Source organism: Haliaeetus leucocephalus, unplaced genomic scaffold (genome assembly GCF_000737465.1).
Source record: "Haliaeetus leucocephalus isolate CR32 unplaced genomic scaffold, Haliaeetus_leucocephalus-4.0 Scaffold187, whole genome shotgun sequence".
NCBI lineage: Eukaryota > Metazoa > Chordata > Aves > Accipitriformes > Accipitridae > Haliaeetus > Haliaeetus leucocephalus.
Window position 1 is genome coordinate 331,084 of NW_010972623.1, and position 24,132 is coordinate 355,215.

The 24,132-nt window shown below is 45.2% G+C and overlaps 1 protein-coding gene across 7 annotated transcripts in view; it reads right to left on the minus strand.

Annotated features, from left to right (window-relative positions):
* Positions 1–24,132, minus strand: part of ABCA1 (ATP-binding cassette, sub-family A (ABC1), member 1) — a 95,731-nt gene that overhangs the window by 27,327 nt on the left and 44,272 nt on the right. For all 7 annotated transcript variants that reach the window (XR_774212.1, XM_010565208.1, XM_010565206.1 and 4 more), the window contains 10 exons: positions 22,917–23,038; positions 19,408–19,599; positions 11,907–11,993; positions 7,128–7,368; positions 6,400–6,539; positions 5,589–5,705; positions 2,441–2,629; positions 1,354–1,559; positions 1,085–1,261; positions 251–473 (listed from right to left, as the gene is read on the minus strand). Coding sequence is in view for 6 of the 7 variants with exons in the window: in XM_010565208.1 (XP_010563510.1) it covers positions 251–473; positions 1,085–1,261; positions 1,354–1,559; positions 2,441–2,629; positions 5,589–5,705; positions 6,400–6,539; positions 7,128–7,368; positions 11,907–11,993; positions 19,408–19,599; positions 22,917–23,038 (1,694 nt within the window). In the remaining variant the exon portion in view is untranslated. The remainder of the gene's footprint in view (positions 1–250; positions 474–1,084; positions 1,262–1,353; positions 1,560–2,440; positions 2,630–5,588; positions 5,706–6,399; positions 6,540–7,127; positions 7,369–11,906; positions 11,994–19,407; positions 19,600–22,916; positions 23,039–24,132) is intronic.

Sequence of the window (24,132 nt, forward strand, 5' to 3'; positions counted from 1 at the left end):
GCTGCAATTTGCCCAACGGCCTTCCCAGAAGTGGGGCAGTACCAGAGACACCTTTTCAAGAGCACTGAATCTACTACAACCTCTCCTGCTATTTTCAGCCACTCAGCCCTCTTTTGTTCCAAAACCCTGCTCCCAAAAAGTTGCTCATCAACCCAGACTCACTAACTCTTCTCCAGTGTGCCAGTGCAGACTACTGCTTAGCAGACTCAAGACTAGATTCTGCTGCCACAGATCAAACCAGTCAACTCACCTTAAGGATCAGTACCAGCAGGCCTGCACTCATCAGGAGAGGGATGAGGCTGCTAATGAACCAGCTCAGCCAAAGGATCCCATTGTCAAGTCCCATAATCCTCATCGTCTCCTTCAGCCGGGCTTCCTTCTCATACACAATGCCCTTAATTATCACAGCCACTGAGTAGATCCAGGCTAGAGTCATGAAGAGAGGCATGGAGCGGCTCATGACACGCAGAAATCTGAAAGAAGGAAGGAAAAGGGCTAGGAGAACAGAGTGAGAAACATCACTGCAACTTCAGGTACCACTCAAGGGCTAGCAGAGCATGGTGACAGCTAAGGCTTCACTGCACAAAGCAGCCGATGTGCAGAGCACGCATGACAGGACCAGTGTCTCACCATGAGGTGAGGCTGATGGGTCTAGAGCACATCACCAGCCTGGAGTGGGAGCTAGAGTCGCAACTGTCATTCAGTGGAAGAGCGGGTACAAAAACCTGCCTTTCCTGGGGACTGCTCTCAACTGTCCTCTTTCCACTCTCCTGTGCCTAGGTCTCTGCTTTTTTTCCAGTGCTATTTTTGCCTGTATCACATTTGGGGATATGGTCACATCTCAGGAATGCACTCTGTATGTGAAAGTCCCATACAGACAATCCCTCTCCTGGGAAGGACTCTGCAAGTCATTACATATTCTAAATCCTCCATGCAGATGCCCTAATCCCAGAGATTACAAACACTAAGGAGATTGCTCCCCCACTGATAGTAGGGACATAAACCTTGCCTGAGGGGTAACAAAAGCCCATGCCTCCCAAGCCACAATCAACCTGGAAGCTTTTGAAGCAGCCTGCATACATACATGTCATCCACATAACACGGGTAGGGCATCTGCTGCACATAAACTCCTGTCTTCTTCTCCGTGCCTGTCTGCACTCTGATGATGGCCTGTTCCACCACATCCTGCAGATAGGCAAAGCCTCCCCAAACATAGCGCATGTCCTCAAAGGGGTCAGCACGGGGACCAGGATCCCAGTACCTGCACCAAGGGAACAAGACCTTTCTGTTAGAAATCCTCATCGCTGCATCCCCTGTAAGAAACTGTTCATAAGGCAGGATGTCACGACTCACCCATCCTTGATCTTGTTAGTCCTTTCCACATTATCAATGTCCATACGTATCTTGTATTTCACATGTTGAGGGAGCTCTATGCTGTTAGGAGCTATTTCAGTGAAGACTATGCCAGCCCAAAACCTCCTTTCATCCAGAAGCTCCAAGGACTTGTTTATAAGACGGACTTCTGTGGCCACAGGCTCCAGTTTGTCCAAGTTGACACACTAGACAGCAACAGATTTGGAAGCGTTTATGGGATGTTACCAAACCAAATGGACTTTGATTATGTTTGGGTAGGAGAAAAAAAAAAGGGAGAACTCTGCAATGGTAATGCCATGCCCAAGAAAAGGCTGTAGTGCTGGACTACTTTGCAATGTTTCATGGTAGCCCAGCAAGTTGCTAGAGATGTCATTTTTTCATGCTTGATGGTCATCCGCCAGTCAAACATATATCACTGAGAAATACCCCAGCAAAGGTATTTTCCAGACAAGAGGTTAGGTAGCATTGCAGTACTAGCTACAGGATCCCATCCAAGCACCAATTTCCATAGATAGTCATATTTTCTCTGTTACCAATAAACTAGGTCTAATTCAAAGCCTCTAAAAATCAGTGGAGAGACCCAAAGGCTTTGGACCAGGCCCCTGACAGGCCAAGGCCTGTTTCTGTTTGCACTCACCTGCCAAGATGATCAAGTAACAAGTAGAACAAATTCCATTATTCACTATGTCTTCCACAGCTTAAAGCAGCTGCTAGATTCACTGCAGTCCCCAGCTAAAGCCCCAGATCAAAATATGAGCTGTTACACTGCCGAGGCAAGCAGGAGCTCTCAGTCGCCCAGTAACAGCAGGGTGGGAAACCACATGCAATGGCTAAAGTGAGAGCTTCAAGAACAAGGCTTACAGTTAGGTTCCTACGTCTGTATTTAGGCATCTGAAAAAATGGTATTTTCTAACATGCTGTGCACTCAGCCCTACTAAAGCCTGGTTGTTTACAGAAAATGGACTGAAGAACATCTATCTTCCCTTTCCAGGAATGCCCCACTGCACAAATGGAGACCAAGCTGCTGCCCTCCCTGAGCTCCTTGCCCACAGTAGCAGGATCTCACCTCCATGAAGCGAGAGATGGTCTGGATAGCCCGGTCTGTCTCATTGAAGGCATCCACCCAGGTATACACTGAGCCATTTGCTGTTTCAAAGTCCTCTGGATGGTTTGATAGGAAACTGGCAACATCCTCCACTGTCCAGTTGGAAGCTGGCAAGTGCAGGTCCCAGAGAGCTTTGCCCTTCAGCAGCGTCTGCGGATATTTTGTTTTCAAAGGAGAAATAGTTGTTGAGAATTAATGTTAGATCTCCTCTCTCATCACGAAAACGAGTACTACTGGGGAAAACGCCTTTTAAAAAGGTGCAAGGAAATGCTCTCTGCCATACTAAGAAGATCAGCATGGTGGGGTCCTTCCTCTTACCCCCCCATTGCAAAGGATGGGCCTCCCCCGGTGTAGTGTGCTTTGCAGGCTAGCTGGCTGCCTCCATGTCCTGCCACCCCTCTCCCAAGGAGAGGGCAGCAGAGAACCACGCACAGCTCTGCACCCCGCGCATACAAACCGGGTCTTGCACCAGCAAAACAGGGAAGAGGGAGATGCGTGTTCAGGAGAAACGCTTTGGGCTGACGGTGGCTGCCAAGCTCTGCTCACCTCTCCCGAACAAACCTCTGCTCCCAGCTAGGACGGAGAGGGGCTGTGGCATAGCTGGAGGCTAAACCGTCACAGTGCTGAGCAGAAATACCAGCACCAGAGCCTGGGTGGCTTTTCTTACATATTTTGCTTTTGCGCCATCAGGGCTGGCTGAAGCCCCGTAGAGCCACGATGTCCTGCCTCTCTGTTCTCCTGTCTGGGACAGAGGGTTTTTTCACCTGGTTTAACTTCTAGGTTTCTGAGGACAGGCTATTGCCCCACTACGTGTATGCACAACACCCCACACAAGTGCAGTCCAGGTAGAAGCACCTGGCCTTGGAGCAGAAACCAGTCCTCTGGGCAGACAATATAAGGGCAGGCAGGAGGGGAGCATTAATTGTAAAGGCCACAGTTGAACTGAAGTAGGAGAAAAAAAAAAAGCCTGCGCAAGAGAGAAAACTGTAAAAATCCTAAACAATAAAAACAGGAAATGGATTTTCTGCCAGAATAAAGAATTAAGTAGAGAGGTGAGGAGCTTGCCCATGCTCTGTTGTTACCAGCAAACCAGAAAGTAATGGGTCACACAGTTACGAAAACAGCATCATGAACTGGGAAAACAGAACAGGCCAAGCTGACAAAGGAGAACCTGCAAGAGGGAAATCTGAGCAAACAGGGATCGGCTACGCTGCACTCTCTTCACATTCGGTCTCCCAAGGTTGGCTCGCACCACCATCCCCAGCAGGAAAGGCAACATGCCTGCAGGGAAGGGGCTCAGCCTCATCACGTTCAGCAGCAACGTTAAAGCACCTTAACTCCAGGGGCACATGTTGTCCTCCCTGAAATTAACAGCTGCATTAGCATCAAGCTGGAAGTGCCAGAGATGGGCAAGCAAAGCACTTTCCTCTCCTTCCGCGGGAAGCAATATGCCAAACAGATCGCACAACCCAGAAAGTTGGGAGGTGATGACTAGTCACCCAGCAGCATGGCAGCCTCAGTGGCTAACAAACAGCAAAGGACCAGCCTTCCCCTTGAAAGCAGCCACACTATGTTTCAGCCTATTCATGTACAAGTGATCTGTTCTGGACCCCTAAACTGAATGGGACGTTGCCTGGGAGCTGTCCAGGCACTGACAGAAGTCCTCCTGCTTGTGTGAACTGCAACAGGTGACAACAAATGAACCCCTACTACTGTGCCAACACGGGGGAGATGACCAGACTGCTGGGAAGATCAAGAATTAACTACCAGAGCCAGCAGGGTTAACAAGAAGCATAAAATACAAAACCAGAAAAACCTGTGGCTCATTTAAAAAAAGAAAAAAAAAAAAGCAGCAATATTCACTTTTCAAAGGACACAACTGCAAACCAATATCCAAACCTTGACTTTGTCTGCGCACTCTGCAAACAATTCAATTTACAGTTGGTGGCCATGGTTTTCACCTCCCTGATGCCAACATCTACAAAATTAACTTTCATAAAGCCAAGAGAGGCACAGGAGTGATGAAAATCACGTCTCTGACCCTCCAGCATATCATCACGTTGATGGGGAAGTGCAACAGGGCAGGTCAGAGACTATTCAGCACAGCATTACATTGGGGTAAAAAAGGAATGAACTTCAAGGCTTAAAAGACCTGGGGAGTCTCTGTATAACAGCTGCACTGACACCCAACCAGCTGCCTTGCAGAGACAGAAGGAAAAGCTACTGTGCAACGGTTTCTCTGTTGCACGATCCCAGATTTACTTCACTGTGATTGGGAAGTAAGCAGCACAGGGTGCAAAGATCCACGCCTCAGAGTTGCACCTAAGGGAAGCAACAGTGAACTAAGCCACTTAAGCAGATAATACCCCAGTAATGCAGGTCTAACACCTGGCACAACGCTCCAGGGAGCCAACAGGCTAGCAGAAAGCATGTCAAATCTGAACAAGACTCCCAGCACCTTCTCATGCTCTAGTATGCATGGCATGTTACAAAGTGATCAGCCATAGGGTGATACTTGCTCTTCTCCCCTGAGCACCCAAGTATTACTAAATTAAGCATACCATGCAACTCCAACGTAAGTTTTTACAAGGTTTGTGCCAGATTACTGCCAGGCATCTAGGTTCAGCTGAACCACAGTAATCAGTTAATTCCTACGGTACCCAATGGGGCCCAAGGCCACCCAGCACCTTCCAGGATCTGACCTAGGTATACGACCACTCACTTTGCTGCCATCGTGAGAGCACTGTTGTGGAGAAGTGCACAGCACAGGGAGTTGAACATGTCACCAATCCCACACATCTCCAGTTTACAGAAATACCCCAAGTCAGATACTCATACCGCATTAGGGCAACACTGTGCCCATTTCTCCACACAGGCAGATTAGAAATGGGTGTTAAACACAAGCTGCTCGTTTGCAGCGGATTGTTACTTGAAGGAAGGAATGCCAAGCATAATACAAGATTGGTACAATCACAACGTGTTTCAAGAAGGGGTCCCATCCATACTATTTATCTGCCTAGCTCTGTACTGAAGCACCATCTAAAGTAAACATTTCTTCACTTATTGCAGAAGACGACAGTGGTGGTTCTAGCAAGGACAGCATACTGACCCGAATGAGATCCATTTCCTGACTACTTTCCATAAACGTCCATATCTTCGGACTTATCTCCTCCCACATCCCCCCGAGGTCACGAAACACACCCAGCTCCTGGAATGTCCTGTTCACCTGTCAGCAAAGAGGAGAGGAAGGTTACTTCCAAGAGCTGGCTGAGATCCACTGCATACTGAGAGGGTGCATTGACCTGTCAAGTGAAGTACTGAGTGTTGCTTATATTCAAACAGCAGCTCGGCTTCTGCAGGGACCAAAGTAGGGAAAATCAAATGCATTTGGAAGGAAAACAACAGGGAGTGTGGATGCCTGTGGCTGAGCACTGCCTTTCAAGGCTTGGTGGAAAATGACTCTGCCTTGGAGATGAAGGGCATGCAGAGGCAGCCCCTCCCCATGTGCTAAAAGAGTCTTGCTGAGGAAGCCTGGGGAATTACAGAGCACATTAGGTAACCCACAATCAGAAATGATTAAGGATCTGCTGTGCAGCCTGCAGCGGAGGAGACAAAGGACACCTGAAGGCTTATCAAGGTCTTCCCGACTCCTATATCCCACATCAGAGATGCAAAGCCTGTAGATAATCAAAAGGCACCAGGGAAAACTTCCAGCCAAGTCCGGGAAAAAAGTTCAGCCTGGCCTTTTCTCCTTGAGCCTTCAACAGCAAGTGCATGGGAGGTGAGATACTAGGGAGGCTGTGCTTTGCAGGCAATCCTTTCTAGGCTTGTGTTTGGGCCCAATTTAACATAGAGAAGCTAAGGTGCACAGCCAGCGGACATACCTCATTCTACATACCAAAGGACTGGGCTAGAGTTACCTCAGTCATGACCTTCCTTATGGCTGGTGTGTCTGGAGTGTACAAGATCTTCCCAATCAGCAAGGGTTTCAAAGCCCTCCAGATAATCCTCGAAAGCGGGCTGGATTCCAGGTTCTTCATCAGCTCATTGCAGTAGGGTGCTGAGGAGGAGAGGACAAGGATGAGTGGCTAAACAGCACAGTGACAACTGCAGAATGCATATGCCCCACTTGTGTGGGCTTCAAGGACAATTACAGCTGAAAGCACAGCATTTGTCAGACAATAAAAACCCTGCTTTACTGCAAAGTTCCACAAAAAGTCCCTTTGAGTCCAAGCCTCCATGGTTTGCCCAGCAAACATGGAACAGCCAGGTAGCCTCCAGCATTAAGAGCCACACTGCTATTTCTGCACTGCTCCCACAGCCCCACTGCACGGCACGAGCAAATTTGTCCAAAAAAGGCCAGATTTCCAAAGGCTGCACCTGACTGTGCTCCCTTTCCCCCTGAAGGAGGTCCACTACACAGCCTTCTCTGGACTCTACACAAGGCCCTTGGGAATCTCTTGCATGTTGCTATCTTCGCTGGCCTTAAGGGCATGTGCAGGAGGCGGCACGTGCATGCCTCTCTGAAACAGTGGAAGGTATTCTGTCCCTCAGGACCACCTGCTTTCATCTGTGGAAGTTTGGGAAACACTAGTGATGACAACCATGAAGTAGATGGGACCTTAGGCCATGCCAGGGTTACACTTACTTGTGGAGTTATCATAGAAGTTAGTTACATCATCTTCAGTGCTGTTGCCTCCAAACAGTGCTTTGTAATTGTTATCCTCGTACCAGTTGAGGGATTTAATTTTGAGCCCTCCACCTTCGGGATGGCCACACACAATGCGCGACACAGCCTGATAGATCTGCGTAGAGGAGTTTGAGGCATTCACGTTGGTCAGGAACATCACCTCTTGCCTCATGTCGCTCCAGCTCTTCATGCTCAGCAACTGGAGGGGGAGGTGGGAGAAGAGAGTGGAAGCAGGGATAGGACAGGATGAGCAAAAGGAGAAGATCTTGCCACTCTCCTTCAAATCACACATCTGTTTTTGAACAGACGAGAATCCCCTTGAATGCAACATGAACAGTAAATACCAGGGAAAGCACATTTCCCCCTGCCACAGTGGGATAATGTAGAGGGAAGTCTCTTCTGTGCATGCACAAGGAATCTGCCCTTGTCAAGTTCTTTACTCTTAAGCTTTCTCCTCCAGTGCAGTGGGTGGTTCCTCCTCTCTCTGCCCTCTCACATGGAAGCCACTTCTCCTCCTGGTTGCACAATGGCTCACATTCTAGGGGAGCCCCCTCACACCAGGTGGGGTGGGGTGCATTGAGTCCGAAGAGGGAGTAAGGAACAACACAAACTGAGTGCAGCTCATGGGACACAGGCTGGATAAGCTGCAGGCTGCAGCAGTGTCACCTGGCACAATTCCACAAAGCTCAGCAAGCCTCCACTGATTTACACCAGGCAGCCAGTTTGACCTCCTAGATCAGTATCGCTTGTCCCTGCCCCAGCACCTCCTTGCCCTGTTGTCAATGGCATTCCCAGAAAACCCTTGAAAACAAGCCCAGCTGCATCCCGGAGCCTGATCACAGCATGAGCTGTGCATGCAGCCAGCCACCATAAGGAGTCTTCTCCTGTCCAGTCGGCCTGACACCAGGCTCGAGGTGACAATGCACAACTGGCCGGTATGATGGGTACCTCCAGACTCATTTGTCTGTCATAAGCACCTACCTGCAATATGTCATGAACAAAAGAACCATGTGCTCAGCCTGAGACACTCACTGCACTAATGTCTCTGTACTCAGAGGCATAGCCAAGCTCTCCACAATGGAAAAAGCAATGCACCTCCATGAGCACTGGTTTCATGCTACACTTGAGCATTGCTCTCAGACTCCCTGTCTGGAGATGCAAGAACATCAGCAGAGCTGCGTCCATACAGACTAGAATTCTGTTTATCTCAGTAACCTCTGTGATGGTGACAATAAGTGGATGTTAGGAAAAAATAAGGCAAGGGCAAGAATGTAGGACACTTCCCCCAAGTAATCTTCCAGCTTCCGTTTATTTTCAGCTCAGGGAACTTCTATTTCCTAACCCTCAATTAATTTCTTCCATGGTAAACTCCTACAGTTTTGAACATCCACAAGTATTTAACATGTAACATATCACTGGAAAGAACCTCGTCTCCTCTCTCCTTAACTTGGCTATGGTTAGCTCCATTTGGTGCCATGTTTTTTGCACTGGAAGAGACAGTGAACTTTCAATCCCTATCTCTTTCTTCTGGGCCATTCAGCTCTATAGACCTCTGTCATATACCCAATTCATCTCTCTTCCAAGCTGACAAGTCCCAGCCTATTCTCTTGTCCCTTGTGTGAAAGTCATTCCACTTCTAAATGTCCTAACTGCCCTTCTCTGAACTTTTTCGAGTTCTGCTACACCTTTTTGGAGAGGAGGGGCTTAGATCTGTATTCCACATCAAACAGAAGGGCAATCCACAGTTTTATATAGTCATGGTAACATCTTACAGCTGGTTCTCTACCCCTTTTTAATCTTTCCTAGCATTTGATCCGTTTTTTTTAACTGCTTCTGAGATACCAGGTGACGTTAACTTCGATGTTCTTCCTGTGCTGCCCAGAACAGCAACAGGCACTAATAAGGGCAAGCAGACCTGCTGAGACACCTATTTGTAACTGCTCATCAACTGCATCTCAGAAACAATTTTAGATACTGTGGCCCAACCGCCCTGTTCTCAGAGACAATAACAGCATTAGTCAAAGACCATCTGCCAGTTTTGAGCACTGTATATTGGTTTTGTCACCTTTGTTTAAATAAAATGCAGGTAATCAAAGCCTAGGACAGCTGGCAAAGCCAGCCAGCAACAATGCAGAAAGCAACAGTGTGCTGGAACAATTCAATTCAAATTCACCCAAGGAAAGCATACCCAGAGTCTCTGGCCTTACACTGGGAGGCAAACCTGACCCTTTGTGTTCATCTGTAGCACTGTGCATGTGGCAACATCTGGACAAAAATTCTTGATGCTAAACACCAGTCACATACACAAGGAGCCTCTATTTTTAGCTGCCTGAAAATACATGACACATTGATATGATGGAAGACAGCTGTAACAGCTAAAGCCTAGGGATTCAGTACATGTGTCCAGAGCGACTGCTTCAAGTGTACCTTCATTTCCTCACTACTCACTGCTGCCTTTGTCTGCACCCTGCTGCCACTCAATCTGGCTCCACAGGTTCAGGGTGACTGACAGGACACAAGCATCATGTGACATGAATGAAAAAAATGTCACACAACAGCTTTTGTTGATTACATATGCTCATGTGGATTTTGGGGATTTGATGATTCCTTACCCAAAAGGCCAAGCCTGCATTTCAGATGCGATAGTCTGAGTGTCCAATTCAAAGGACCCCTTGGGGAGTTTTTGGTACCATAAGTAAACCAGCAGATGTTCCTCAGCAAAAAAGTCAACTGCTTTAGCTAAAGTACCATAAACTCCCTAACATGAGCAAAGGTACCCAAATAGGAAGTGCAGCTAATTCCCATGAACATATGAGGTGTTAGCCATCTTGCAGAGGGATTGCATTAGCAAATACATTTTTACACATAATTTTAAAACAGTTTGAGCAAGGAGCTTTGTTTCATCTTTGGCACCAGCAACTTTACTATTAACATGCAGAGCTGCTCTGTTCACACCACTGGAAGCAAGTACCTCATGTGTGAAGGGTTACTGAGCTATTTCTTCTCCCAGACATCAGACCTGGCTCTGTTAAGTGTTTCTTAATAGTTGCCCTTGCTCTCGGTATTTAATGTGCTCTCCTAGGTTGATTTAAAGAGCCCAGGGACACAGATCCAATCAATCCCCATACTCCGAGAAAAGTTTTGTTCAGACCATTCTCTAATTAAAATTCTTTGCTAGAAAGGCTCCTAGACATGGCACAAACAAGAGTTCTCTCCACCCCCCCAAGCTGCTGCCCTTCGAAACAAGGGAACAAGTCCCTCCTTTCACACAGAAATCAGCCTGCCAGACAATAAGAAGTAACTTTCGGTCAAGCCATCTGGAGCAGCTCATGCTGTACACAGAGGAAAAAGCTGCCTTTGTTTGCACAGCAACAGGGCAGAATAAAAGGTAGTCCTACCCAAAACAGCTGCCAAGCAAAAGGCACATTACCCTGGGACATTTTCAGCCACATCAGCAAACTGAGTATCACATGGTTTCAATTATTTTTATCCCAGACAAGAAAAAAAGGCAAGCTTAAGTGATGTAACGGGAAACAGCTGTAATCAAACTCTGAAGGGCAGCCTCCCTGCTAGCAGCAAGAGCTCTGCCATGGTCTTAACCAAAGCTGATCCTGGAATCATCTTAATTTCACAGTAAATGGGACCTGGCAGCAGGCTGTGGGACTTGGGGAGGGGTGCGTGCCAGGAATTGTTGGCTGGCATGGACCTGGCTCCTGGCAGCTGCCCCTCCGTGGGAGAGGAGTGAATGCTAACCTGAAGTGACCCGTTCTTGTGCGTGCTCTCAGAGGTTACTGCCGTTCACGGCTCTGAGCCCTCTCACTCCAGCGCAAAGGCGGAAGACTAGCAAAGGGGAGGAGGACGAGGCAGCATTGTTTAGTTTAGATGGTTGTGATTTCTGCTTCAGGGAGAGAATGTTTTTGCCTAGTAGCAGCACTTCAAAGTCAGAGCCAGCCAAAAAGCAACTAAGTTAAGTTTTCTGCCCAACCCCCCCCCCCCCCCCCCTTTTTGACTTCTGACTCATGCTAGGCACGCAGGGCTTTCTTCTTAAGCCATCATTTCACCTGCAAAAACAAATACTTGTCATCTCTATAATCTCACTTTGCCTGGGCAAATTGCTATTTATGTTTTGCCAGAGCTTTTCTCAGCCAGTGTTGTGATGCCATTGCACTTAGTGCCCCACAAGGACCAGAAAACAACCTCTGCCCCAAAAAGCTAGTTAGACAAAAAGCAAACAGTAGCCTACAGTTACTAAATTAGATTAGAACAGCCACAACATCTCTTCTACATGCCATACCCTCACCACACCCAGAGACCAGTAGATACAACCAAGTGGCTGGCAACCGAGTGAAAAAACTAGAAAGAAGACAAACCTCCACATGCAGTTTGAAAGGCACTGCGAGGCAGCAGATGTATTATTGCAAGCCCAACAATTGTGCCACTGCTAAGGCTGCAAACCCCACAGAAAATGTCTCAATTCCTGCTCCTCCCATGAGGACCAGATCTTTAGCCACACATCTGATAAACTCCTATTGTGTTTCTAACTTAAAGTGCCAAGGGGTTACGAAGTGTGTGCTGCCTCTGACACAGGGAGAACTGCTGTAGTATGGGGGAAGTTTCAAAACAAGCCAGGGATTTGACTTTGAGTTGCACCAAGGAGACTCGTGCTTCTTGTACTCGGTTGCAGACCAAGAGAGCAACCACGGTGATGTGTCCTCCTGACACAGAGGCACTCCTTACCTCTTTAAAAAGCTTCCCAAGGCTCTCTCTCAAAGCTTCCACCGTTTCTGACAGATCCTCCAAGGAGGAATTGAAAGAAAGTCGTCTCTGCAGGAAGAGAGAAAAGGAAACCAGAAATCACTGCAAGGCACCAGTGAAGAAATTAAACTCTTGTAAACATTCTTGTAAAGAGTAGTAAGGATTCTTTACATGGCAAAGTGCTTGATAGGGAAGGGAAAGCTGGCTTTCTGTGCATCCTTGAGCTTAAAATACCCTAGGCTTCAGTGCCCCATAACATGAGGGCGACACCCCTTTCCTTCCTCACAGGTTAGGTACACAGAGGCCATAACCAGAACATCCCAGTAAAATGCTATATGCACGCACGTACACTTACAGTGCCAAGGATGGCTTGCATTCCAGGTCACGAAACAAGCACAGCCTACAGGATAGCACGTGGACAGACCTGAAATCCTGCAAGCCAGTGCTAAGAAGGGGATGCAAAGTCTGTACAAGGGAGGAAAAGACCACTTGGTAGACACAAGCTTTCAGTGGGACTCCAAAGATCCCAGCTCAGATATGGAGAACTCCTCCTGCAGTGTACATCATATTCATCACTCAAGTCCTCCTACCAGGCCTTGACGTTCTTTATCTAAACCAAGGGTGTATTTCAAAACAACCAGCTTCCATGAAACAGTTGACACTCACCATCATCACAGGGGAAAGACTGACAGACTTCCCGAAGTGGAAAGCATAGCTTTCAGGAAAGTATTTGCTCTAGCAGGGGGGCACACTGAAGACAACTCCTTGTTTCCAGTTGCTCTACATGTAACTGGTGGGCCTGGGTTTTGGTTTGTTGGATTCTGTTTCCCTTCTGTTCACATATCTGGATTATCTTGCATTGGAAACATTTGGACACAGTCCTTGTTTCAAGGGAATGAAGATTAAAATAACTTCCTAAGATTTCACATTAGCAGCTACACATCGCAGCATTTGAAAGCATGCTAAAGTTACAGCATTGTGACACACAGAAGACCAGCCAGGGCTGTTGATATTGGCACACTTTTGGGCTGAAGGTTTTCATCTTCACATCTTTCCTGGGCAACTTCTGGAAGCAAACTCTGGAGGCTTTCACTTCTTCTAGTTAATTTGCTGGAGGGTGATAAGACCTGGTCAGTGCCCGCTGGTGTAAATGGGCACTTTTCCACTCATCTGTTGGGGCATTTAAGACACAGCTAACTTTTCTGAGTGCACAGCTAGTGCCTGCTCCAAAGCCAGCTGCAAATTCAGGGAGGGTGTCTCTAACCTCTATGGATTTGTACTAAGAACAGTCCTTCAGGTTTGGGTAAAGCAAAATACATCACTAGGGCTAGAAGAAAAGCAGTTCAAACTCCCTACAGTCTAAGATCTTCAAGACGTATTTAAAGAAATATAGTCAGCAAATATCAAAGCTACATAGCCGCACTACCACTTTAGCAACAAGACAAGATAGAAAGTCCTAGGTTCACGCGTAACAGTAGACATGGTTGTTCTGCTCCATGTACCTCATCAAGCTCTACACACATTTGTGTTGTTTACTCTATTCAGAGGTGATTCAGGGACAGGGTAGATGAAGAAGAGTTTTCTGATGATACTAATTGGTTCAGAACAGTGAAAAGTCAAAAGCCAATTGCAAAGGATTAGTGAAAGGCCTCAAGCTGACACACTGTTATAAAGTGCCAGACAAAATTCAGTGCTGCAAAGTAAAGTACTTAGGGAAAAGACAGTTCTACCTTAAGATACCCTTTGATGGCTCTGAACTAGCTGCTGCTACTCAGAAAGGGAGATCTTAGAATTACAGTGATAAGACAGATCAACACCAGTATAAATCCACAGTGCAATCCTGGTTCTCAAGTACTGTGTGCAGTTTTGGGTCCTCCATCTCTGAAGGAACAAAAGTACAGAAAAAGGCCACAAGTATGATTCAAGATAAGAATGGCTTCCGAAGGAAGAACAATAGACCATAGTTCTTCCAGTGGGACCTGTAATGGCAAATAGAGGTTATGACAGAGGTCTGTAGAATTACAAGTGGGATGGAGAATAGGAACAGGGAAATGATTGCTCACTGTGCCTCGTCATCCAGGACTAGAGGGCTTCCAGTGAAAAGATCAATTTAAAACAAACTAAAGGAGCTACTTCACACACAACTTAGTAAAAATGGGAGAAATTCAGTAGATGCTATGCAATGCTGAAGGTACTGAAAGTTAATGTGGGTTTGAGAAAGGCTTAGAAAAATTCATTAAAGGAAGAAAGCTTACCAAGTGTTATTAAACACCAACATCCCAGCTGTAGCTGAGAAAGTCTGAGTTGCAAGCTGCTGAAGAACAGAAGTTACATCAAAGAAATGTTACTATATACTTACCCCATGCCTCTATTCTTTCACATGCTTCCATTATGGGCCACAGCTGGACTAGCACTTGGGGGACACTGAGCTGAACAGAACTTTGGTCTGACCCAGTACACAAGTCTTAGGTGATTCAAGGAGTTTGCAAACCTTACCCTGAAACAGGAGGAGAACCCACCTATCCCACCACGCTGACCTTTCTTCCCTAACAAATGCACAGCACTCCAAGTTGATTTCTCACCAGAACTTGCAATGATACCATTGCTATGGAGGGAATTTTGCTTTCTTTACCACCACCCTTTGCACCCTAAAGCCCACTCAGGGAGCCTCTCAAAAGTCGTATCTCCAGAGACAATGACAAAAATCAGTCACAAGTAGCCAGTCATCTTTGTACAGATGAGCATGTCATGAATTTCCCTGAAAAATAACTCTTTGCAGTGGCTCATTAAGTATTTCATTACATTCATAAGAGCCCTCTAGATTCAGGGCAGCTCCAGTAAAATTGGTCCCACTGTGAGAGCATCTTTTGTAGGTGTCTGCACTACCACTTCTGGGAGCAGCTGGGGGGGGAAGGCAGTGAGACATTTTCTGGTGAAATGCTGCAAAAACATCACCTATTTGTTCTAGGCACACGGGGGGAAAGACAAAGTTCTAGCAGGTTTTGAACAGAGCTGCCCTGTATAATTACTGTGTTAGTGGCTGGCAAGTCATGCTTTCATCTAGTCTTATCTTTTGGAGAAGCCAACACCATAAAACTCTTCAGGTACAGATTGCACTGAGCAGACTCTGTGTGCTTGTATGTGCATACTACAAGACTCAAAACAGAGACAAATACTTGAGATGACTAGAGTTGACTGCACCAAGCCTTGAATAAGTCCACCTGTCAACTCCTGCTAGAAGGGATGGACAACTGTTTCTTTAACATGCAGGAGGATGCATGAGTTCAAAGTGTTGGGAGGTCATAAGAAAATTCAGCCACTGTCAGCTAACTGTTTCTGCTTAGTAAGACCACTCTGACATGTAATAACTGTTTCAAAGCAAACAACTTCATACTGATCTTAGCAGAAACTTTACACTGAACTTTGCAGAAAAATCATGTGCTTTAAGCTTCTGCTTTTGTTTCCTGGGAGTGGAAGTCCTGAAGTACAGCTGCTTAAAGGCATGATATCATTGTGCTTGACTGAAAACACTCTCAAAAGAGCAAGGAAAGCCAGAAGTTCAGTTGCAGCATGTATTTATGTTAAGATGCCTTTTCTAAAGCTATCTTTTAACTGGAATGCATTTATTATTCAACGCTTAGTTCATGCTGACCATATGACAAAACCCCCACCCATATTACAAAGGGAGAAAAAACAATTGGATTTTCATGTGCTCACCCACACTCCTTCGATGACCACTATAGTACACAAGCCACAACATATTAATGGCTTATTACAGACCCACACCACTGGAAGTGAGTGTGGCAAAGCCATTCTTAGGCAGCACTGCAAAGATGAAATCCCACAGGACCAATTTGAATTGTCTTTGTCATTTAACCTTCACCCCAAATCATTTTCAAAACGGGACATTTGCAGAGGGAAAGCTGTCCCACAGACAGGTATTTTTATGATATAAAACAGTCCCCACCACTCACAACACCAGTCCAGTGGGACACGTCTGACTTGCTGCCAATTGCTCTTACTAACCAGGGATGCCTGTAACCTTTCCCAAACTGTGTAGTTCTTCCATGGGACAACTGCTATCCTAGCACAGGGAGAAAGCTGAAAAGGAAATTTGTGTGCACGCAACCAGAGGTACTGTTTTTGCTGTTGTTCTCAAACCAGCTTCTCCTGCCTCACAGTCTCATGGAATATGCCCAGTGCAAGGCAAACCTCAAGAAGAGGAGATGCATCCACAAGAGCTTGTACAAGATGTCCTACACGACGCTGTACTTATTGTTGGCCAAAAGCTTCAGAGAATGGATGAAGATTAAGACGTGTGTCCTGGAAAAGGGAATTTGGCTTTTTGAAACACTTGTTGCTTCTACTGGAGTGAATACTCAGTCAAGACAGCAAGCTGATCCTCTGCCTTGGTGCTGTGTGATCACTTCCTGATATTCTGCTGGGTTTTGATCTAAACAGCCTACTCCAAACAGGTTCTTACATAAGAAAGAATAAGGAGACGCACTTTAATCTCCCTACCATGCCTCTATGTCCTTGGCTCTGTTTTCTCATCCTACAGAGCAGGCTAAATTGAAGTCACACAAAGTATCAGTGGCAGAGCTAGAAATCCTAGTGGAAAATGTTAATTAGAAGTCCTTCTTTGTCTTAACTGTACTAATGCACTTCAGGAGACACTCAAGCTGTTCTGGATAGAACTGTGTAAAGAGAAGTGTTTATTTTTTGCCTTTCTTTTTAAAAAACCCCTTTCTTAACAGTGCTATGACATTTAGAGCTCATGCATTTCACCATGCACGCACTTTAATTTCCTTTTTTAAACTGTGCTCTGTCCATAATTTGCTAATAATTACTGTTTTGTTGCGAGTTACCGAGATCACTTACAGTTTCCCTCAGACTGCAAATGCACAAACGCTTCAAGCTGGCAGAGCCAGGTGTTGATGTCAGGGCGATCTCAGCCCACACACATGCACACTGACCACTGCCTTCTCAATCTTGCACCCTCCCCTCCATGTTTCAGCACAAGTGTTTGTGTAAGCACACAATCAGGTCACTCACTTTTAATCCGGATCAACTGCATGACGTAATTTCCCCCATTGTCTTGCAGAGGGAACAACAAACATGAATGCACAGGGGCAGGAACAAGCAGGTGGATGCTGACCTGAGACTTCTGTATTAAGATAGCTCAACAAACTATAGCCACTCTACTGCCCAGATACTTGAGTGGCAAACCTCCCATTTTACTATTCAAGCCCTTGGTGCTGAATTTACACAGTTCTTGCACACAGTTGCAAGTCCTTTTCACCCCAATTGTATTGGCCTTATCATATTAAGATGTTGCCTCTCCATAAATCACAGAATGCTGCAACCAGTGGAGCCCAGGTCCCATTACATTAGCCAAAAACCTGCCTCTGAATTGCTGCTGTACCTGCATTTGATTTGACCCTTACTTTTACTTACTGAAATACCATGCTGTAAAGCTGATAAAGGGAAATAAGCAAAAAAATTAAAAATAAATCTCTAGCCATATTGTTGGCATTGGTTTACAGAGTCTGTAGTAAATATGGTGCATGCTATTTTCAGTGTGTATGTCCAAGATTTGACCCACAGTGCCTTTAATTACAAGCTACGTCAAAAGCCTCCTTTGTTCATGAACATAAAGTTCCCTCTTTGTTCAAACATGTTACTGCAGGTCAAGGCACTTCTTAGCCTTTAAAGACACTAAGTTTCAAACGTGTTGGTCCTGATCCTAGAGTTAATTTATTCATCTTGCCTGGCCCCGTTGAAGCCAGTTGGTTTTTATTTCACTCACTGATGCATTACAGCAGCTTAACTAGAGGGTAGCCTGTGACATTTTTCCAAGGAAAACTGTGGACCTTTACAAGACAGCGTACAATACACAGCAGGTTTAGAACTACTGGCTTCTGGACTCAAGCTTTTTTTCCTTTGAAGCCAAGGTCATGAGCTAGCTTCTCAGAAGTCCCCCAAAATTGCACATTATGTCTTAATCTAGTTTGCTATTGCCAAGTGGCACAAAGTGGCTTATGACTACTTTCTTTCACTAACAAACAATACAGATGTAACAACACAGGTACAGTTAGTACCAGCTTCTGTCAGCTTCTGTACAGCTGCACAGACTTCTATAAATGAGAGAAGCAAGACCGAGTCTCCAGAGGGACAAGAGGACCAATACTGAGTTGTACTATAGCTGGCTATTTTCATCCCCTTCGGTCCCCAGAATGATTTTAAGTAAATACATGCATATACATCTAACTGAACACAAGAAACTGCTTACAGCCATTCTTTTTCAAAGAGCCCATCTTTGTTACTGGGACAATTTTAGTGCTGTTACCTCATCTCTTAACGCTTATGATTATCTTGCTCTTCCAGCAGGAAAGAAAAAATGCAGATGGAGGGCACGTGGAAAACAGATGATGAGCTGTGGAGAGAAGTAACTGACCACTATGTATTGCACAGAAGAGTAATATGATTCCAGTACTTGATAATGACCCTCTTTGACTGGGGACAAAGCCAAGCAAGTGGTACATGACTTTCAGTCCTGACAGGCTCATCAAATCTGGAAACTCACACAGCCAAAGTGTTTATTTCTTCCACAGCAGACAATGCAGTGTTTGTTTTAGTGGATAACAGAGTGTGTTCTGTGGTCCCTTCTTCTCTCTACTGATATTTCCAGCACTAACTTCCTCAAACTTTTGTATATTACTAGATATTGCAGACTTATAACAAAGCATCACTGGGTTTCCCTACATAAACAGCTAAGTCTGCTCCAGTCTCCAATCACGCCCTAAATAATGTATTTTCCTGAAGTTCAATGAATTCTTGCTTTGAAATCCTTTCAGTTGGTCAATCTGTGAAACAGGGCTTTAAAACTTGACTCTGCTTTGTATGAGTTAAACCTGCTCAAAGGTTGTAGCTTGCCACTGGCTAGAAACTTTCTAGGGAAAAGCATAAAAGTCTCCTTTCATGTAAGACACAAAATTTGTTATCACCTAGACAAAATTAACCACTCATAACATTTCCAGATAGAGGTAAGAGGGCATCCTTCTCTACAGGTTGCACAGTACTCAGTGGCCCCATGGTAAGGGCAGAGGGTGATGGTTTCAGCACGAGGCACAGGCCAGTCTAACATCTGGGTTCATTCCAGCCAAGACACAACATCTGACCAAAACAGAGACAACCAAGAGCCTATTTCTTACTATGCAGCATAAATACTTTCGTCTTGACAAAGTGCACTGCAGACCACACACATTTATGCTCCGCAAGTGCCACACTGCAACAGGAAGGGTAAGAATGACAGGAAGAAGCAATGTTGTTCATGCTTCAGTGATAAAGACCATCCTTCTTTTTTCTTACTGCCAATGAACAGTTCACTCCCGAAATCCAGGCATGAGTTCCTAGACTGAAAGCCCTAGAAAATGTCACTGTGTCAACGATAGCCTCTCACAGGTGGGACCAGCATACTCACCTGAAGGGGCTTCAAAGGATTCAGGTTAGCACGGAAGGCTTGTTCAGCTGCATGGAGTTTTCCCTTTGGCAAGGTGCAAATGTAGGCTTCAGAGTCCATGGCCACTGTCTGATTTTGGATTGTAAGAAATTCAGACAGTGTTGAGCTATTACAGAGATCTCGCAGTCGCATTCGGTAACCAGACACAATGACCTGGAAAAGCAGGGAAAGCATGTAAGTCTCCTTTCACATAAGATTTATAGCACAAAATTTGTTATCACCTAGACAAACTTAAGCACTCGTAACATTTCCAGATAGAGGTAAGAGGGCATCCTTCTCTACAGGTTGCACAGCCCCGACCCATGCGGAACTCAATTCCAAGAAAAACATTTCCCTGCTGAGTACATGGAGAAGTCCTGGGGGAGGCAGGTCTCTCTCCACTTCTCCACAAACATGCACAGAGCAGCAGCAATCTGGTCCTCCACAGCAGCCATTTCCTCCAACCAAGGGTACACGCATTGCCTAATCTTCAGTCTTCTGGGAACTGAGCCACAGAGACAAAACAAGGCTTGCAAACAGACCCAAGTCTGGCAAATGTATGTGAAGGGCAAGAGACTTACGTCCCAAACTCTTTAGATGTATCTGCCAGACAAGTTTTCTGTGCTGTTCTGGATCAGGATCACCTTATCCCTTAGCTCTGAAGTATCTACTAACTGCTGAGCAAAACATTTTGCAGTGTTTTGGGGTAGATAATGTGAAAAAAAGAAATATTTTACTGGCTGCAACAAACAAGAGATAAGATCCTGGAGTCTTCTTTCACAAATGTAATTTTACTTAAGGTGATGGTTTGCTTGTCAAGAATGTTTCCTAATCCACCTTATCAAACAAATGCATAAAATCCATCTGAATTATCACCAGTCCCTTTCAGACCTGATAGCCTAGTTTCTTTTAATAAGGTCAGTTACAGGATTTAGGTTTGCTGAACAGCAAACAGGTACATGTCAAACAGATGCACTCTTCGTAAAGGTGATAAACACAAGGAAAATCCAAAGTCTTCCATTGGAAAGAATTTTTTGTTTGCCTTGGGGCTAAACAGAGGGAACAATTTTATTGTAAATGCACAAGTAACAACGGCTTTACACTTCATTTCTTCTTTCTGTTCTTTTGTAGTACCCAGCATGCTTTGCCCAACTTCCAGCAATAAATAAAGAGGATTGATCTAAATCCCAGAAGAGTTAACAGTTCCTGAATCACACTGGTAAGTATGAAAATCTTCTCATCTCTCAAAACCAAAAGGGCATCAATAATCCATGGGAAAAAGCACACTATGTTCAGAAAACAAGCAGATGGAAGTTACAGGAGAGCGAAGAGATTTATAATGCAATACCTGTGCAAACCTTTAACTTTAGTCTGCACCCATATGCCAAAAATAGGATGTTTCCATGCTGCATGCTCAGCTGAATAAACCGGATAGCTCTCCTTCTGAGCACACCTGCCACTGTTGGCGAAACACAAGGTTGAGCCATTCTGCCCCAGGAAGCAACATGCCCATCAAGACATGACTTTGGTCATTTTTATGTATTTGCACTGTATTCAGTATGCTGAATACACGACCCTGCTTGGCATGTGGGAGTACTGTCATTACAGTAACACCAGTGAACAACAGTCCCAGCTCCTTGCTGATTTCAGTTCCTTACTCGCTTGCAAATCCTAACTTTTGGGCTTGTTGAACAACCACAGGACACTAACAGACTGCAGCAGAAGGCTGTATTTGCTGTGAGAGGTTTGCATACTCTAAATAGGCCCTTCTATATGACCTTGTGAATGAAGCTGTGACCCACTCATACAGTCAGAGACCAAACAACTAATGTCTATTAATACAGCAGTCACCGTGCAGCTCAGTAGTGAGGTCAGATGTCCACGCCAGATCTCCAGCAAAATCAAAGGGGTCCATTTTGTGAGTCAGACAAAGTCATCCTGCAGGAAGAGAGTGCTCTGCCTCTCAGTTATTATCTGTATTAGAAAAGTGCTCAAAGAAAGATCTGGTGGGCCGCTGTGCTCCTCTGTTGCTTTGTTTAGCTCTTCCTGCCATCCCAGAGCACAAACCACTGTTAAGACTAAACAGCATCACTCCTGGTGTACTGGCAAAATCAGCGCAAGAATTCCACAGACAAAGAACAAAGCTTAAAGCATTTGAGGAAAAACTAGCCAACTGATTACCCCTTCACCACCCTTCAGACACCTTATGTAGGTTAAAGCTAGGCTTTTCTTCCCCTTCCACTGGCTTTGCCATAGACAACTGATATAATATGGCAGACATGCAACATAAGGGCAGAGCTAGCTTTTTGCCTCTTGGAAAATCTTTCTGCCTTTCCACCAGCTTAGGGAGAAGAACTATGTTGTTGTTGCTGAAGCCTTCTGGTTATCCTTGCAGAACTATCCGTAGCACGATTCTGTTTTAACCTAGCATGAATTTCAGGCAAATTAGTTTCAAGTAAAGTAAAACTTGCAGTCTACAGTGGGTAAGAATTTTTTTTCCACTTTACTTTTTTTAGTAGAACATATCCTTAACTTGTAGGATTAATTATCAAACTGCACTAAAACAGATGGCTTAACAGAATTCACTAAAGAACCAGACAATGTGTGCGAAGGGGGACAGTACTTGTAACTACGTGAAAACAGAGTCTGAAAGAACTATTAATCAACTCCACTTCAAAGAAAAGATCTGATCTGAAGTTGGGAAGCAGAATAGATTTCCTCCTCCTTTTGCACTTCACCTTTTGCACTGTCTTAAGAGGACCACAGGTCTTCCTTTGAAGCCTGAAGCAACCAATTCTAACTTCTGCATTAGAAAGGAAGCTGGTGGACTAATTCATCCAGCCTAGCAAAACACTTGTTCTGAGCTTGACAATGGCAGACAGTCATCCCAAGACAGGGCTCTAGCCCACTGTCACCACTGTCTATGCTTACAAAGGCAATCATGGGAGCACCCAGGAGTTTCACTTGAGATCAGGACTCTCTTTGTACTACATAATATACAAGTTTACTGTCTGTCTTGAAGAGCTGGCCACAAACTGAAAAGCATTCCTCCTTCCACTGCACAGGAATCTAAGGCAGAGCAACACAGAGAAACCCTACTCCAGTCCATGCTGAGTGACCAATCAACCACCCCATTTTTATTTATAATCAAAGTAAAACAGTTTGAACAGCACTAGCAACTTAACTAATGTTTTACTTGGGTTAAAAACAAACAAACAAAAAACAGGAAAGAAGGAATTTAATTTAGCCTGAAGGGTACTAGGCTATTTTCTTACGCAGATCAAAACATTTGCACGTGGGTGTCAGTGTCCTTTTACAGCTTACAACCAAAGACAGTAAATTGAGGGCAAGAGGGAAGAGAGAAGCAGGGATTACATTTTCCCATGTTTGTACAACACCTTGCACAGAGGGGTCCTGCACTGTGGATCTTGGCACCGTGGTTAAACAAACAATATACAAGCATTATGTTAATGGTTGAAAGTGCTCTTTACCTGCTGGAGGTTGACCTCTGCGTCCAGTAGCTCCTCTACTGCGGAGGATGGCATGGACACATTATGATGGAGGAAGTCTGAGAATGTTTCGTTGTCAACCAGGAAATCCCGAAGTTTCAAGTCTGGAAAGTGAAAAAACAAGCAACGTTCTGGTCAGGGCAAAGCTAAAGGGAAACTCATGTGAGAGCTCTGAACAGGAAAAGCAAAGCTGACCATATGCGGGAGAGGGAATTACATAAACCATAGCACAAAGGGAAAAGAAGAGCTACTGGCAAAGTGCTCTGAAACTTGGCAGCTTTCAGAGATATCAATCCCTGATGTCTTGATCTCACAAAAAGGAAAGGAAAAAAAAAAAGAACCTTTGAAAACAACTCCCTTTAACATCACTACTTCAGCTCAATTTGCACACACATGCACAGAAGAAGAAAGGCACACCAAGTTACTCCCTTGAAGTGGGGGTGAAACCTACTCCAGCATTAGCCTTGCACAAAGGTTCAGCATCACTTAGTCCCTGTGCTGTTACTGAACACACAACTGAGCTGGAGCATGGACCACTGAGTGATATACTAGCCTGTATTTAATTAATAGTAGATGTTACTCTACCATAAATTTTAGTCTGCCATATGCAGACACACAGATATGATACAGAATAGCATGCAGATCTAGGAAGCAATCAACCACAGGGCAAAATTTCTGCAAGTGCTTTTTTAATTCCACTTTCCTTCCCAAAAGTTTCACCTTCTGAAGCCATTGGTGTTTCAGCTCTTGGCTTTGAAACAAATTTGTACCTCCATCGCAGCAGAGGGGAACTGTCTGGAAATTATAATCCATTAACACTATTAAAGTTCACAAACCTGGAGCTTAAGCAACTGATCCTCACACCGTTTTGGGTTGTTTGGGGGTTTTTGAGAGAGAGAGAGGGGACAATTCTATCTTTACTATGCTTAAACAAGCAGCGATGAGGAGAGCAGCTCTGCCAGGAGGAGCTGAGAGAGCAAGCCTCATGGGATTTACTGGGGCGAAGATTTCCAGGTTAAGCCAAGTCAACCAGCTAGGCATCACACCGCTTCTTCTACTCTAGGAAGAGAGGATGCATCAGCCCACAGCCAACAGTGCAAACCAGTGAGCTCTAAAGGGAAAGTAACGCAAGGGAGACCCCAGAGTTTGTACCTTCCCTTTCCTACAGCAAAGGGCTGTAACAGAACTTCCCCCCCCC